The sequence below is a fragment of the Berghia stephanieae genome, chromosome 15 (genome assembly GCF_034508935.2).
Source record: "Berghia stephanieae isolate SIO BIC M18660-M18661 chromosome 15, UCSD_Bste_1.3, whole genome shotgun sequence".
Classification (NCBI taxonomy): Eukaryota; Metazoa; Mollusca; class Gastropoda; order Nudibranchia; family Aeolidiidae; genus Berghia; species Berghia stephanieae.
Window position 1 is genome coordinate 3,502,239 of NC_088374.1, and position 17,500 is coordinate 3,519,738.

The 17,500-nt window shown below is 37.2% G+C and overlaps 1 protein-coding gene across 17 annotated transcripts in view; it reads left to right on the top strand.

Annotated features, from left to right (window-relative positions):
- Positions 1–17,500, top strand: part of LOC144960650 (fibronectin-like) — a 96,811-nt gene that overhangs the window by 59,998 nt on the left and 19,313 nt on the right. For all 17 annotated transcript variants that reach the window (XM_078893903.1, XM_078893912.1, XM_078893914.1 and 14 more), the window contains 7 exons: positions 944–1,040; positions 1,578–1,664; positions 4,659–4,770; positions 9,347–9,445; positions 11,625–11,748; positions 16,120–16,264; positions 16,591–16,689. In XM_078893903.1, the coding sequence (XP_078750029.1) occupies positions 944–1,040; positions 1,578–1,664; positions 4,659–4,770; positions 9,347–9,445; positions 11,625–11,748; positions 16,120–16,264; positions 16,591–16,689 (763 nt within the window). The remainder of the gene's footprint in view (positions 1–943; positions 1,041–1,577; positions 1,665–4,658; positions 4,771–9,346; positions 9,446–11,624; positions 11,749–16,119; positions 16,265–16,590; positions 16,690–17,500) is intronic.

Sequence of the window (17,500 nt, forward strand, 5' to 3'; positions counted from 1 at the left end):
TCTTCTTCTTCTTCTTCTTCTTCTTCTTCTTCTTCTTCTTCTTCTTCTTCTTCTTCTTCTTCTTCTTCTTCTTCTTCTTCTTCTTCTTCTTCTTCTTCTTCTTCTTCTTCTTCTTCTTCTTTATTTTATCTTTTTATTATTTTATTATTATTTTATTATTATTATTATTTATATTGTAGTATTGGTATTACGATTGTTGTATTTTGTGTGGTGTATCAGTTTATTTTTTGGTTCCATTTACCATTTTTGTTGCTGTCATCAAATTGTTGATTTATTGGCGAACGCTTAAGATTGAATAAACTTTGAAACTTTGTTACATTCCAGGATAAACGAACAACGTTGTTTTCTTAGAAAATGTCACCCAGCTATTAGATGTATGCGACGTGTACTTATGTGCAGGTCTGATAAGCCAATTCATTATGGGCTCATTGTTGTAATGGACATGACATCTTTTTTTTTTAATGACGCAAGATATTACTCTTTACAACAATGCTAAACTAGGTCCATACGCTGGGGTTCGGATGTCAAACCTGTATATATGTACATGTTGGTTCTATGACGCACTCTGAAATAAAAACAAAACCAAACGCTTTTTATATTTTGGACAGAAAACTCGTCCTTCACATATCAATCGTTTAAGCCTTCATCTTGGGTTTTCAAAACATCATAAAAGCCCCCCCCCCCCAAAAAAAAAAAAAAATAAATAAATAAATAAATAAATAAATTAAAAAAAAAAAACAACAAACATAAACAATGAAAAAATTCCCAAACCTTAAAAAAGTCCCAGGTTTGAGGGTGTTTGTCAAGATGAGGGCCATTTTTATCGCCGATATTTGAAGGACGAGTTCCCCGACCAAATTTTTTTTACATCTTATTTTTTGTATCAGATGACGGTAATATTGTGGTTATGGTGAGTAAATTTTATATTTGTTTGTTATTTCAGGGATATTATTTTTCGTTTCATCAACTCCACCATACGGATAATCTGACAGAGGTTAGGTTACCTCCAAATAGAAACACGTATGTGATGAGAAACCTGGGTAAGTGATAGTACTTGTAGTAGTAGTAGTAGTAGTAGTGGTAGTAGTAGTAGTAGTAGTAGTAGTAGTAGTAGTAGTAGTAGTAGTAGTAGTAGTAGTAGTATTAGTAGTAGTAGTAGTTAGTAGTAGTAGGAGGAGGAGTAGTAGTAGTAGTTAGTAGTAGTGAGTAGTAGTAGTAGTAGTAGTAGTAGTAGTAGTAGTAGTAGTAGTAGTAGTAGTAGTAGTAGTAGTAGTAGTAGTAGTAGTAGTAGTAGTAGTAGTAGTAGTAGTAGTAATAGTAGTAGTAGTTAGTAGTAGTACTAGACAAAGTTTCCCATTTAAGCAAAGCCTTCCCATTAACGACAGCCTTATGTTATTCAGGTAGGCAAATTTTCCCATTTAAGCAAAGTTTCCACATTAACGACAGCCTTATGTTATTCAGGTAGGCAAAGTTTCCCATTTAAGCAAAGTTTTCCATTTAAGCAAAGTTTCCCATTTAAGCAAAGTTTCCCATTTAAGCAAAGTTTACCCATTAACGATACTCTCACGATCTTTCAGAACCGTCTACAGTGTACGTGGTGACCCTTCAAGCTTTCAACGCTTTCGGCAACAGCGACCCCGTCTACATCTACCCGACTACTAAATGTAAGCTTTTCTCAATTTGCCTTACTGGATGGGGGTTCAATGACCTCCCATGATGGGAAAGAGGCCACTTCCTGTGTCTTCTATCCACCTATATATCTGGGTTTTTTTTAGTTTCGCTCTATCTTTGTCTTTGTATGGTATTCGTTGGTTTTGTCCTGGCCTTTGTCGGAGTCATTGGCTGAGAGGGAAACAGTTAAATAATAGTGTCATGTTTTTTTTAGATAATCATCTCTGTATTATCCATTGGTACAATTGTGTCCCCTCGTCTCAAAACGGTATCAAGTCGGGATGATGATTAAGATGTCGAAAATGGAATTTGTAGCTAGAAATATCAGACTTATGTTGAGTTTGTTTTATAGAGGAAAAGGGATATCATATCTTACTGTGCTAAATACCATCATATTTTTGACAAGTTTAACTATAATTTGACTTTTTATTATCTGGTCCATCCCGACATAATACCGTTTTGAGACGATGGGTCACAATTTTTGTTTAGAAGCAGCGTGCCTCAGGGGAACTGTCTTTGTTTCGTACGCGAAAGGTACCGAGTTCGAACACCCGCCGCTGCGCTGTGTGACCTTGAGCAATTGACTTCAGCAAGAGCAGGCACTGGGAGGCAAAGAATCGGCTTCAGTCGAGAACCTGCCTAACGGCAAAAATGTATCATCAGTCGGTACTTTCCACCTGTCCAACATGTACTCGCTACCACAAGGCTCGAAACTGCAGAGCATCTAGTCAAACGTTGTGTTGTGACGTAGCTTCCGGGTAGGTTTGCGACGGTGCACGAGTGCGGTACGGAATTTGCCGACTTACTGGGTTGATCGTCATAACATAGTATAGTGTGACCACCATAAGAACCTTCTAAAAAAAAAAAAATAGAACCTTCTGCCCTAGCTCAACTTTCTGTTCTGCATTGCGGCTGACGCCTGGGTTATTCCAGTCTTCCCTTGGAAATAGACCCAAGAGAAATATTTCCCCAATGAGATGAATAAAGGGAATTTAATGAATTTAGATTTGGATTTAAAATGGTTTGTGAACATTGGAGTGTATTCCTCTAAGTCTGGATGAGACAATTTGTGACCCATCGTCTCAAAACGGTTTTATGTTCGGATGGACCAGATACTAAAAAGTCAAATTATAATTAAACTGGTCAAAAATATGAAACGTTGGTATTTAGCACAGTAAAATATGATATTCCTTCTCCTCTATAAAGTTTATAAACTCAACTTAAGTCTGATATTTCTGGCTACAAATTCAATTTTCAAAATCTTAATCATCCTGACTTAATACCGCTTTGAGACGAGGGGTCACATTTGGTGATCTCAAACTATGTACATTGATTGTGTGATCTTGGAATCTACATCTGAATCTGTTCCCTTTTTGAATCGATTCCCCTTTGTCTTACGTTTCCCACTCTGCTTTGAGTTGTAAGGGGTTTTGTTGTTTTATCGTCTTTCCCATTTTCTTCCTTTTTACTGGTGCTGAAATGCCCTAAATGTCCTACACTTAAAAACAAACATTAAATTTAAAAAAAAATTGACATAAACATACATAAGGAGTTTGCATTTATATGGAATGAGATTAGCGGAGGAGTAGCGTCCCTTGATTGGACGTCACGTTACAGAAAGAACGTCAAAATGGTTTTGCGCATGCGTCTCTCTCGTCCTCGCTTTCGGTGAAGTGTCTCGTGCCGCACAACCAACATGACGTTCTCTCTCTAATAACTTTTCCGCCGGTGACGTCCAATCAAGGGACGCTACTCTTCCGCTGATCTTATTCCCTATTAGGCCTATTACGAAAAGAGAAAAAAAAAATCGGAAATCCTTCGGAGCCTTGAGACCTATCGAGCTGGCCTTTGACCCCGGTTTCTAAAGCGTGAAATGGACAATAGCAATACCCTTCAACAGTCGTAACGTCACTTCCTTCCTAATGACGTATGGTAACTTAGTAACACTGGCTCTAAACTATCGTAACAATGGCGGACGCCCGTATGAAATATTTCTCCGGCGAGCATAAAAGCGTATCGAGAGGGAAAAAAACCCCATAAATTTGATCATGTTTGACTTTTACACATTCTGATCACAAGGCATATGAAAAGCTCTAGCCAGCATGAAGAATAAAAAGTAATGATTTTCTTTGTTTAGAACCAAGATGGCCGCCGTTGCCGGGCGGCGTGATATCAGACTACTGAATCCAATTGCTTGTTACCCGTTGGATAGAGACTTTGTTCGATCATGGGTAAAGGTGGGATACTTTCTTCCGATCTCCCTGTCCAACTAGCAGTGATTGGGTGGCTGGGACTGTTAGAACTGGCGAAAAGTACTTTGCGCTAGACTAAAGACCTATCCAAATGGTAGCAAACAATTGCTATTTTCCATTTCAAGCTACAGAAACCGGGATAAACTTCTAATTTTTGGGCCTCATCACTATGACAGAGATAACCTGGCCGTTAATAGTGTTGTCTATGTCGCAAAAAAAAATGTAATATCGCTTCTTCGTCTTATATTTGTGTTGCTGATTGTCAGGGACCCTTTGTAAAGCGTTTTGAGCACGTTTAGTGATTATTGCGCTATATATAAAGATTACATTTTTGCAAGCGCCCTAAACCCTTTAAAAATATTACATGACAAATAAACAATAGAGATTAAGCTTATTATTAAAGGGGTGGGGGGGGGGGAGCCTCGTGTCTCAGCGGTAAGGTTTTTCCTTCGTACCCAAAAGGTACCGATTTCGACTACCTCACCTTAGCTCACTTTGCGGCGCTGCGCTGCGGCTTCAGCCTTCTTCCCTTGGAATAACAACCTAGAGACACATTTTCCGTTGGGGATGAATGAAAGGAATTTTATTTCATTATATTTTTTTTCTTATTTTTATTTTCATTTTAAAAAATAATAATTTAAAAATGATTTTTAAACAATTATTTATTGTATTTATGCACATGGACACATAATTTATCGTTACCATCTTTTTAAAAAAATTCCAACCATGTTTAAGCCCCGCCTCCTAGCATGGTGCAAGACGCGAAAGCCCTCCCCCTGTCATCCACCAAAATTCACGTCCAATGGAGAGCTCCCATCCGAGGTCAGGTGACAAGATACCATATAAGGTAAGGACAGCGCTGACGTAGTATAAATATATATATATATATATATATATATATATATATATATATATATATATATATATATATGTGTGTGTGTGTGTGTGTCGGTGTGTGTGTGTGACTGTGACTTAAGGCCTTTCGCTTCCTAATCATCCGATCGGGACGCCTCGGCTGCCTCTCTTACCATCTGTGTCATTTCCTTCCACTGTTCACGGTCTTTTGCTGTGGAGGTTAATTTCGTAAATATATATATTATATATTATAAAAATCAAAGATCATGAAATAATAGTGCTCAACTTTTTGATAAAAGGAGCTATTTATAAACATTTCAAGTATAATTATGATCTTCTAAAATATTGTCTCAAGCGTTAGCTCTCATACATACATACACATACACACACACACACCACACACACACACACACACACACACATACACATACATATATATATATATATATATATATATATATATATATTAACTCTTTCAACCCTAACACTAACTATATCCGTAGTTTACCCGGGTTACTTTTATGAGACGAATTATAGGCGCGGGGCGGGGGGGGGGGCGAAGTGGCCGAGTGGTTAAGGCATTGCACTGTGACCCGGAAGACTCGGGTTCGAGACCCGCATCAGGCACTTTCGTGTTTTTTTCCTTGAGCAAGATTATTGACTCCAATTTGCTCACTGTGACAACATGGGTGATTCCTGTTGACATCAGACATCTTGTTTGATGAGTTATCTATATTCATTCGTGGAATGCCTAGGCGACGATGTCTTATGATGTCGTGGTGGAAAAGGCATAGTTTTGTTGTTTTTTTTTTAAATGTTTAATTATAGGCGTAGTATCAAAGCTAATGTTTTTAGTTTTTACATGTTAATGATAGTTGTATAAAACTATCTATGGACCTACATGCTCATTTTTAATACTTTTTTTTCCTATTTGGAAAAGTAACAAAAATCTATAGGATTGAGTGAGTTAAACTCCATGCTGTACTGTAAATAATGTAAATAATTGACACCGCGCCTGTTCAATAGACATCAATATAACCACGCCCCTCGGACAATGGTCATAAGGTCCTGGGTTCTAGCCTCGCTCGGCGCACAATTGAGCCCTTGGAAAAGGCTCTTTACTCACATTCTGTCATCGTACTCAGGTACTTGAAGAGAGGGAGAGATAAAGAGAGAGAGAGAGAGATAGAGAGAGAGAGAGAGAGAGAGAGAGAGAGAGATGTAAAATTAAATATGAGTAGCTAGCCGATAACAGCGTTGTCTCTGTCATTATAAATTGTTATATCGCCTAACAGGCGTCATGCCTCGTTCTACATGTTAAGTGTTGCTGTTAGCTAGGTACCACTTGTAAAACGCTTTGAGCACATTTAGTGGATATTGCGATATATAAAAGCTAAACTTAGTTTTAACAATGGCAGTCGTATGTAAACGCACAGCTATCAACACGTGATTTACTATCGATGACATGCGTCTAAATAAATTACTCACTGCTCTACCGCTCGATCAATAGAACCAAAATAGAAAACAACGTAAACATCTCAACGTTCATAATCTGATGGAGATAACCATGTGATAACTAATCTCCCACCTGGCGGTATAGATGGTTCGAAGATGACGTCACTCAGGTCTTTGTTATTGTTTTTTTTTTGCCATCCGCGTTTATGTGTAATGCTCACTGAACTGTATTAACCTGACTATAAACGTTCATGGATACACACAGTTTTGTGTGTTGGTCCGTTATACTTCCGGATGGCAATGTTGTGAGCTTCTTAGCCAAGCGCATACTATCTATACAAACAATAACATGATCAGAGAGAGGTCGATTTCATTCACGTTACTATTTATAAAAAAACCAACTATGTTTGTCCGAGCACGTGTGAGGGTGTGTCAAACATTCTATTTTTTGATGATGATAATGACGATGATGATGAGGATGATAATGATAATAATAATAATAATAATAATAATAATAATAATAATAATAATAATAATATAATAATAATAATAATAATAATAATAATAATAATAATAATATTAATAATAATAATAATAATAATATAATAATAATAATAATAATAATAATAATAATAATAATAATAATAATAAAAATATAAATAATAATAAATAATAATAATAATAATAATAATAATAATAATAATAATAATAATAATATAATAATAATAATAATAATAATAATAATAATAATAATAATAATAATAATAATAATGACAATAATAATATAATAATAATAATAATAATAATAATAATAATAATAATAATAATAATAATAATAATATCTGGGATTTTCATCATTCTGCACGTTACAAATAACTATACAAATCTTTCACATAAATATAATCTATTAATTTATACAACAATAAATCATCAATAGCTGTAGTGAATGGAATATCGTGTCAATATCATGAAAATGTAACAGTAAAAAGGCACTGCTTTAACATTGATTTTATATTTTGTGCGGCTATGTGGTCTAGTGGTATGACACTCGCTTACGGATCGGACGGTCCTGGGTTCGAGCCCCGCTCGGCGCATAGTTGAGTCCTTGGAGAAGGCTCTTTACTCACATTCTCTCACCGTACTCAGGTGTAAAATGAGTACCTGGCCGTTAACAGCGTTGTCTCTGTCCCAAAAAAGTGTAATATTGCCTGACAGGCGTCATGTCTCGTCCTACACGTTATGTGTTGCTGTTGGCCAGGGACCCCTTGTAAAGCGCTTTGAGCACGTTTATTGGATATTGCGCTATATAAAAGCTCAAAAACAAACAAAAAAAAAAAAAACAACAACAAAACATTAGCAATAGTTTTGTTCTCTTAGCTCACTCAGTCCTAGAGATTTTCGCAACTTTTCAAAATTGTGACCCATCGTCTCAAAACGGTATTATGTCGGAACGAACCAGATGCTTAAAATCCGAAATTAATGTTAAACTGGACAAAAATATAAATTGTAGCATTAGCACCCTAAAATGTGGTATCCATTCTCCTCAATAAAACATACAAACTCAACTCAAGTCTGATATTTCTGGCTATAGATTCAATTTTCAACATCTTAACCATCTCGACTTAGTACCGATTTGAGGTGAAGGATCACAATTGGAAAAAAAATGTATTAAAATTGAACATAAAGGTACATAGATCGTTATATTCAACTATCATTAACATGCAACAAACGAAAAACATTAACTTTGATACTACGTCTATAATTTGTCTCAGAAAAATGTAATAAATAGGCATGGGGTAAAAGTAACCCCGGCTATTCTACGGATATAGTCGGTGTTAAAAAAAAAAGAGATTTATATAGCGCAATATCCACTAAATGTGCTCAAAGGGGTCCGGGGTCAACAGCACCATTTAACATGTACTGCAGGACATGACGCCTGTTAGGCGACATTACAATTTTTCGGACAAAACAGCGGTGTTAACGACCAGGTACTCATTTTACACCTGAGTACGGTGAGAGAATGTGAGTAAAGAGCTTTTTCCAAGGACTCAACTATGCGCCGAGCGCGAAGCTTGAACCCAGGACCTTCCGATCCGAAAGCGAGTGTCATACCACTAGACCACATAGCCGCATGTTAGGGTTGAGTGAGTTAACCTTTCTGGCAGGTCACTCCATACAGGGGTCCAGTGTGGGTAAAGGAACGGCCGCCATAACATTTATAATTATAATTATTTCTAAGAATAACCTTCGTTTTTTTTTTCAGTCTACAATTGGTACAATTGCTACTCTGCCCTGCTCTGTAAAAACTCATATTTAGAAAATTTGGCCAGAAAACTCGTCCTTCAAATAGCGATCGATTTAAATGACCCTCGTCTTAGGAAAACATTTCAAACTTGAGACTTGGTTAAGTCCCAGGTTTGAAAGATTTTGCTAAGACGAGGGTAATTTAAATCGATCGATAATTGAAGTTCGAGTTTTCTGGCCAAATTTCTAAATCTGTGGAGTTTTTTTCCATAACACAGCGGTATGAATTTGGCTGTTGGCGGGCACCATTCGCTTTACGAGCGTAAAGGGTTCTTCTCTCGAAATAATCTAAATCGTCGTCAATAATATAATAATTCTGTGCAAGTTTAATATAATATTTTTATCGTCATCGTCGTCATCATCATCATCATCATCATCATCATCGTATCATCTCATCATCATCATTCATCATCATCATCATCATCATCATCTCATTCATCATCATCTCATCATCATCATCATCCATCATCTCATCATCATCATCATCATCATCATCATCATCATCATCATCTTCATCATCATCATCATCATCACATCATCATCATCATCACCATCATCATATCATCATCATCATCATAATCATCATCATCATCATCATCACACATCATCATCATATCATCACCATCACATCATCATCATCCATCATCATCATCATCATCATCATCATCATCATCATCATCATCATCATCATCACCATCACCATCATCATCATCATTACCATCATCATCATCATCATCATCATCATCATCATCATCATCATCATCATCATCATCATCATCATCATCATCATCACCACTGACCACCAACAGATACTGGAGACCAGGCCGGAAAGGCAAACAGTCAGCTTGGGTGTCCGGCAAACTGACCAATTACGTGGCCGGAAGTCTGAGAAAACACAGGACATACAGGTATCCCTCTCTTTCTCTCTCTCTCTCTCTCTCTCTCTCTCTCTCTTTCTCTCTCTCTATCTCTCACTCTCGCTCTATCTATCTATCTCTCTCTCTATTTCTACCCCTCTCTCTTTCCATCTCTCTCTCTCTCACTCACTATCTCTCTCCTCTCTCTTTCTCTCTTTCTCCTTCTCTCTCTCTATATATATCTCTCTCTTTATCTATATATCTCTCACTTTCTACCTCTCTCTCTCTTTCTATTTCTCTCTCTCTCTCTCTCTCTCTCTCTCTCTCTCTCTCTCTCTCTCTCTCTCTCTCTCTCTTTTCAAGTACCAAGTCTGTGCCAGACATCGGTGATCATGGTACGCCATTCATCTCTCTGTCCAGATAACCTCAGAAAACGAATATTACTACTCTTCTCTTCCTTTGTCACCCAGCTGTTCAAACTATTCAAATATGTATTTTTTGGGGGGTCTACCTTTAAACTTTGTTACCTTCTATCGTTCATGTGAGAGCAAGATGTTCAATGCAGTTATGTCCATTTAGGTGTCCTAAAAATTAGGTAGCTCAAATCTAAATGAATTTGTATTATTAGTCTCGGGTTGGATCATGGTGGCTCAGCGGTAAGGTCCTTCGTTCGTACCCGAAAGGTAACGAGTTTGACTACCCGCCTCGTTCTGTGGCCTTGAGTAAATCACGTAGCTTTTCTCACTTTGCCGACTGCACTGCGGCCGACGCCTGGGTTATTTCATTTTTAACTTGGAATATACCCTAGAGGAAAAAGTCCCCGTACTGATGAAGAACAAGAACTTAATTAATTTAGTATTTATCATTTATTGTTTATTGTTTTTATTTATTGGTTATTATTTATCATTTATTGGTCATTTTTTATCATTTATTGTCTATTATTTATCATTTTTTTAATTATTTATCATTTATTGTTTTATCATTTATCATATATTGTTTATTATTTATCATTTATTGTTTTATTATTCACCATTTATTGTTTTATTATTCACCATGTATTGTTTACTATTTACAATAGTTTGCCATCTATTCTTTATTATTATTTTCTTATCATTTATTGTTTATTGTTTATTATTTTATTACTTCAATTCTGTAGACCTGCTTATTTAAAAAATCGTATTTTTAGGAGATAAAAAACAATAATTTTGAACTTTTATATAGCACAATATCCACTAAACGTGCAAAATGGATTTTACAAGGGGTCCCTGGCCAAACGCAACTCTTAACATTTAGGACGAGACATGAGGCCTTTTAGGCGATATTACATTTTTTTTCTGACAGAGACAACTCTGTTTACGTTCAGCTACTCATTTTACACCTGAGTACTATGAAAAAATGTGAGTAAAGAGCTTTTTCCAAGGACTCAACCATGCGCCGAGCGAAGCTCGAACCCAGGACCTTCCGATCCGAAAGCGAATATTATACCACTGGACCACATTACGTCGCAAATCGTTATAAATGTGAAATCTGGCATCATCTGGAATTTCCAAATCGGCGCTTAACTGAATCCTTGGAAAATGTTCTCTACTCACATTATCGCATCTCACTCAAGGTTAAAAGGAGTACCTGGCCATAGCAGTGTTGTCTCTGTCGCTAAAAAAAAAACCCCAAAAACAACAAAACAACCGAGCAAAAATAAACATTTTAAATTTTAAAATAAATAATAATAAAATGAGCTTCTATAAAGAGCAATATCCATTGAATGTGCTCAAAGCGCTTTACAAGGGATCCCTGACCAAAAGAAACACGTAACATATAGAACGTGATATGACACCTGTTAGTCGATATTGCATTTATTAAAGGACAGAGACAACGCTGTTAACGGCCAAGTACTCATTTTACACCTGAGTACGGTGAGAGAATGTGAGCGTTTTCAATGGATTTTGCGCTATATAAAAGAACAGGCTCAAATTTTTAACCCCCCTTTCGACACTTGATATTTTAGCTGGAAATAAATTATCATTTTTTAACGATTTGTAGCTCTCTGATAATATTTATATAGATATATATATATATATATATATATATATATATATATATATATATATATATATATATTATATATGTATATATATATATATATATATATTATTATTATTATTATTATTATTATTATTATTATTATTATTATTATTATTATTATTAATTCACATTGTATTCACTCCTTTAGATTCGAACTTATACCTTACGACGGAGCCAGACCTGGGGAAGCCGTCATCATATTCGCCTCAACCATGACTGATAAACCCGATGGACCCCCGAAGACTGTGAGACTCATTGCAGCCAACTCCACGGTACGCATAACACACCTTTACACATAACACACCTTTACACATAACACACCTTTACACATAACACACCATTACACATAACACATCATTACACATAACACGCCATTACACATAACACATCATTACACATAACACACCATTATACATAACAAACCTTTACACATAACACGCCATTACACACTCTTGTTGCAGCCAACTCCACGGTACGCATAACACATCATTACACATAACACATCATTACACATAACACATCATTACACATAACACACCTTTACACATAACACACCATTACACACTCTTGTTGCAGCCAACTCCACGGTACGCATAACACACCATTACACATAACACATCATTACACATAACACATCATTACACATAACACATCATTACACATAATACATCATTACACATAACACACCATTACACATAATACATCATTACACATAACACATCATTACACATAATGCATCATTACACATAACACACCATTACACATAACACATCATTACACATAACACATCATTACACATACCACACCATTACACACTTTCGTTATTTTGTTTTCTTTTTGTTGTTATTGTTGTTGTTGTTCTTTGATTGTTTGTGTTTGTTTGTAGTTGTTATATTATTGTTTATTTATCTATTTATTATTTATCTTGATTTTTTTTTTGGAGGGGCCGGGTTTATGAGCCTAGGCGGTCTAGTGGTATTACACTCGAAATCGGAACTGAAGATCCTGGGTTCGAGTCTCGCTTTATGCGTTCTGTATTGAGTCATGGGAACACATTATCTCACCGTACTCAAGTATATAATGAGTACTGACCGTTAAATTATTTACCTCCCGTCGAAAATATGTGTAATTTCGCCTAACAGTCTCTTCCTTCATGTTTCTGGTAGCTGTTGGCCAGGGACCCCTCTTATAGTGCTTTGACTAAGTTTAGTAGATATTGCGGTATATAAAATCTTACATTATTTCCTGTGGTAGGAAAGGGGTGAGGGTGGGTGGGTTGAGCTAAAGCAGACACAAAACTATGAGCTTTTTAATAGAGCAATGTCCGATGAACGTGCTTTACAAGGGGTCCCTGATCAACACTAACATTTGTGACCAAACGTCTCAAAACGGTATTATGTCGGGATGGACCAGATGCTAAAAAGTCAAATTATAGTCAAACTGGTCAAAAATATGAAACGTTGGTATTTAGCACAGTAAAATATGATATTCCTTCTCCTCTATAAAGCAAACAAACTCAACTTAAGTCTGATATTTCTGGCTACAATTTCAATTTTCAGCATCTTAATCATCTCGACTTAATACCGTTTTGAGACGAGGGGTCACATGTACCATGTTGGACGGGACATGACACCTTTTGGGCGATATTACAATATTTTTTTTTCCGACAGAGACAATACTGTGAACGGCCAGGTACTCATTTTATTCATGAGTACGAGGAGAGAATATGAGTAATGATACTTTTCCAAGGACTCAAATATGCGCCGAACGAGGCTCGAACCCATGACCTTCCGATCCGAAAGTCAGTGCCATACTACAATTCTGCCGAGACGCGCGTAAAACATTAGTTCTTTCGTGCATCTATGCGGTTTTGTGGTAAATAACAATGTGAAATTGAATGTAAGCTTCAGTTTCTTTACAAAAAAAAACCCATATAAAATGGACGTTTCGTGTTCCCCTTTATCAACAAACACGACGAATGAAACACTACAGATGAATGAGGCATGACACCTGTTAGGCGATATTACAATATTTTTTTTTCGTTCCTTCATTCATCCAGTATGTTGATAAAGACGAAACCCGAAACGTCCATTTTATCAATTTTCGTAATTAAATTGAAGCTTACATTCAATTTCACATTATTATTTATTTCTTCGAGCTTCGAGCAGCAACATTTAACTCTCTCCTCACTAGTCATTTTCAGAATTTTCCCCAATCCACCCAACACAAACATATATTTTTCTTACTCAAACGGGAAAGCAACAACAATTACAATCTAAACATATTATTATTATTAAGCAAACTGAACCCTACAGATAGTTTCAAGGTTTTATAGCGATAACCAAAATAAGTATTTAAATTTTGTGATGTAACATTGAAATCAGACTGAGAAATTATTGGTTTTATCGTAACGAATGTGACGATTTTCCTATGGTTGGTACGGAAAGGGTTAAACAACCCGGTATTTGGTAAGACACTGACTGAAAAGGCCAGGTACTTATCTCTTTTAAACGCTCAAAAGGCTGAAACACACAGAGTTACTGGTCCCATTGGGAGGGTTCCTGACCTCCCATATTGGACAGGGAGGTACATACTGTGTCTTATATCCTCCTATATCTGGGTGGGGTTCCTGACCTACCATATTGGACAGGGAGGTACATACTGTGTCTTCTATCCTTCTATATCTGGGTGGGGTTCCTGACCTCCCATATTGGACAGGGAGGTATATACTGTGTCTTCTATCCTCCTATATCTGGGTGGAGTTCCTGACCTCCCATAGTGGTCAGGGAGGTACATACTGTGTCTTCTATCCTTCTATATCTGGGTGGGGTTCCTGACCTCCCATATTGGACAGGGAGATACATACTGTGTCTTCTATCCTTCTATATCTGGGTGGGGTTCCTGACCTTCCATATTGGACAGGGAGGTACATACTGTGTCTTCTATCCTTCTACATCTGGTTGTGGTTCCTGACCTCCCATAGTGGGCAGGGAGGTAAATACTGTGTCTTCTATCCTCCTATATCTGGGTGGGGTTCCTGACCTCCCATATTGGGCAGGGAGGTACATACTGTGTCTTCTATCCTCCTATGTCTGTTTTCCAACACGCTTTCTGTCTTTGTCTTGGAATGCGACTACTTGGTTGTGTCCTGGCCCTGGCCGGATACCCTGACTGGGAGGGAAACGGGCAAATGTATAGTTAGTTTTGAGAGATGATGTTTATTTCCTTGTAAATCATCTCTATGTTATGCGCTTTATTATGTTTTGTTTATGTATTATAATTATATATGATTTGTAAACATTTGCGTGTATTCTTCTTGGTAGGGACATGTTCTTGTGTCTGGATGAGCCTGTTAGGTGATCTCAAACTAAGTACACTGATAGTGTGCTCTTGGAATCTACACCTGTTTCCTATTTGAACCAGTTCCCCTTTGTCTGCCTTATTCTTGGATGCTTTAATTGTAATTCTAAAACTTTTTACTATCCCATTTTCTTCCCTTTTACTGGCGCTGATATGACCTTAATGTGTTGCAAGGGCCGTAAAACCCTTAAAAACAAAACAAACAAAACACCAAGGCAATGGCTGCCAAATAAATAATCATCTACTTGTGTGCCGGCGATGGATCAATTCCAGTATCCTTATACACAGCGAAACAAATAATCAAAACAAATAAGAGAGAAGAATGTATGAACAGTTGGGCAATGAGCACCACGGGTAGATGTATGTTTTCCCTTATGACCACTCCTGTAAAGACTGATTGCCTAAATAAGCTCAGAAGACACCAGCAAAGCATCATCTTTCAACTAAGAACACAACACATACCGCTCAACAACCATTTAAGCAAAATTACAAAAGACACATCCCCTTCCTGCCCCCTATGTCAGCACCCCAATGAAACAGTAACACACCACTTGCTTGAATGTCAACCTCTTGAAGACCTGAGATCCAACCAAATCCAAGCATCAGTAACACACTTTATAGTCACCTGGAACAACTACAAAAGACGTCTAACTTCTACGTCATGGCACAAGACCGAAGGGCTAGAGCTCAGGTGGTCGTTGGTTCGGATAAGTAAGTAAGTAAGTAAGTAAGTACCGGCGATGGTGTCTGGTAGTGAGGCATTCGACTTCGGATTGGAAGGTCCTGGGTTCGAGTCCCCAGCAGGGTATAGTTGAGTAATTGGAAAAGACTCTTCCCTCACATTATCTCATTGTACTCCGTTGTAAAAGGAGCACCCGGCGTTGTCTTTGTCTGAAAAAAATGTAATATGTGACCCCTCTTCTCAAAACGGTATTATGTCGGGATGGACCAGATGCTAAATAGTCATATTATAGTCAAACTGGTCAAAAATATGAAACGTTGGTATTTAGCACAGTAAAATATGATATTCCTTCTCCTCTATAAAGCAAACAAACTCAACTTAAGTCTAATTTTCTGGCTACAAATTCAATTTTCAGCATCTTAATCATCCCGACTTAATACCGTTTTGAGACGAGGGGTCACAAATATTATTGCCTAGCAGTACTCACTTCATTTTGTGATTATCAACACAAGTTCCTGCTCCGCTCAATTTTCTGTAATAAATAATGACCTGGCCATTAACAGCGTTGACCATCTCATTTTGATATAAATCTATGTCCTAGACCCTGCTCGCGACGTGGGCCCCGCCAGACCAGGATAAAACTAACGGAAAGATCACGGGTTACCGCCTTGTACTCAAGAGAAAAAATGGACCACGAGCAGCTAATTTTATTGTGGAAGGAACAAAACGGGAATACACGTTTTTGGGTAAGTGTAAATTGTTTGATATAGAAGTAGGAAGGGTAGTGTAGTCACCATCATCGTCAACGTCATCACCATTATCATTATCATCATCCTTATCCTGATCCCCCCCCCCCTCCTCCTCTTTACGTCGTCCTCCTCCTCCTCTCGTCCACTTTCTCCTCCTCCTCTCGTCGTCTTTCTCCTCCTCCTCCTCGTCATAATCATCATCATCATCATCATCATGGTCATCATCATCATCATCATCATCATCACAACCACCATCATCACCACCACCACCACCACCACCGCCACCACCACCACCACCACCACTTACTATCAATCTCCACCAGATATGCAGGCTAGCACAGCCTACACACTAAGAATGGCTGCCATCAATATCAACGGCACTGGAGTATTCTCCCCTCTCGTGGAAACCTCCTACAACAGAGGTAAGTACAACTGACAACTTGAAATATGTGACCCCTCGTCTCAAAACGGTATTATGTCGAAATGGACCAGATACTAAAAAGTCAAATTATAGTCAAACTGGTCAAAGATATGAAACGTTGGTATTTAGCACAGTAAAATATGATATTCCTTCTCCTCTATAAAACGTATAAACACCCCCCCCCCTTTTTTTTTCTTCCACCCAACCACATTCCAACACACACACACACACACACACACACACACACAGACACATGTATAGATAGTTGGAAGATGACGTCACTCAGGTCATTGTTATTGATTTTTGCCATCCGCGTTTATGAGTAATGTTCACTGAACTGTATCAACCTTATTATGAACGTTCATGGATACACACAGTTTTGTGTGTTGGGCCGTTATACTTCCGGATGTCAATAATAATACCGTTTTGAGACGAGGAGTCACAATTTTCAATTTAATAAAAATCGCAGTTTCCTAGGGAAAAATTGAAAAGGTTAAAATAAATAGCATTACAAATCAGTTATTTGCCCTCAGCAAAATCAAAATATGCTACATAGTCTTAAATACAAAGTTTCTAACAACCAAACTCTCCTTTTTTAACAAGATTTTATTGAATCAAAAACGTCTATGCAGCTCTCTAGCTGGAGTCAAGATGTCGTAATTTGTATATATATATATATATATATTATATATATATATATATATATATATATATATATATATATATATTGTATATTCTAAGGGAAGACTGGAATAACCATGGCGTCAGCAGTGCAGCGCCTCAAATTGATCTAGGGCGATGTGTCTTGCTCA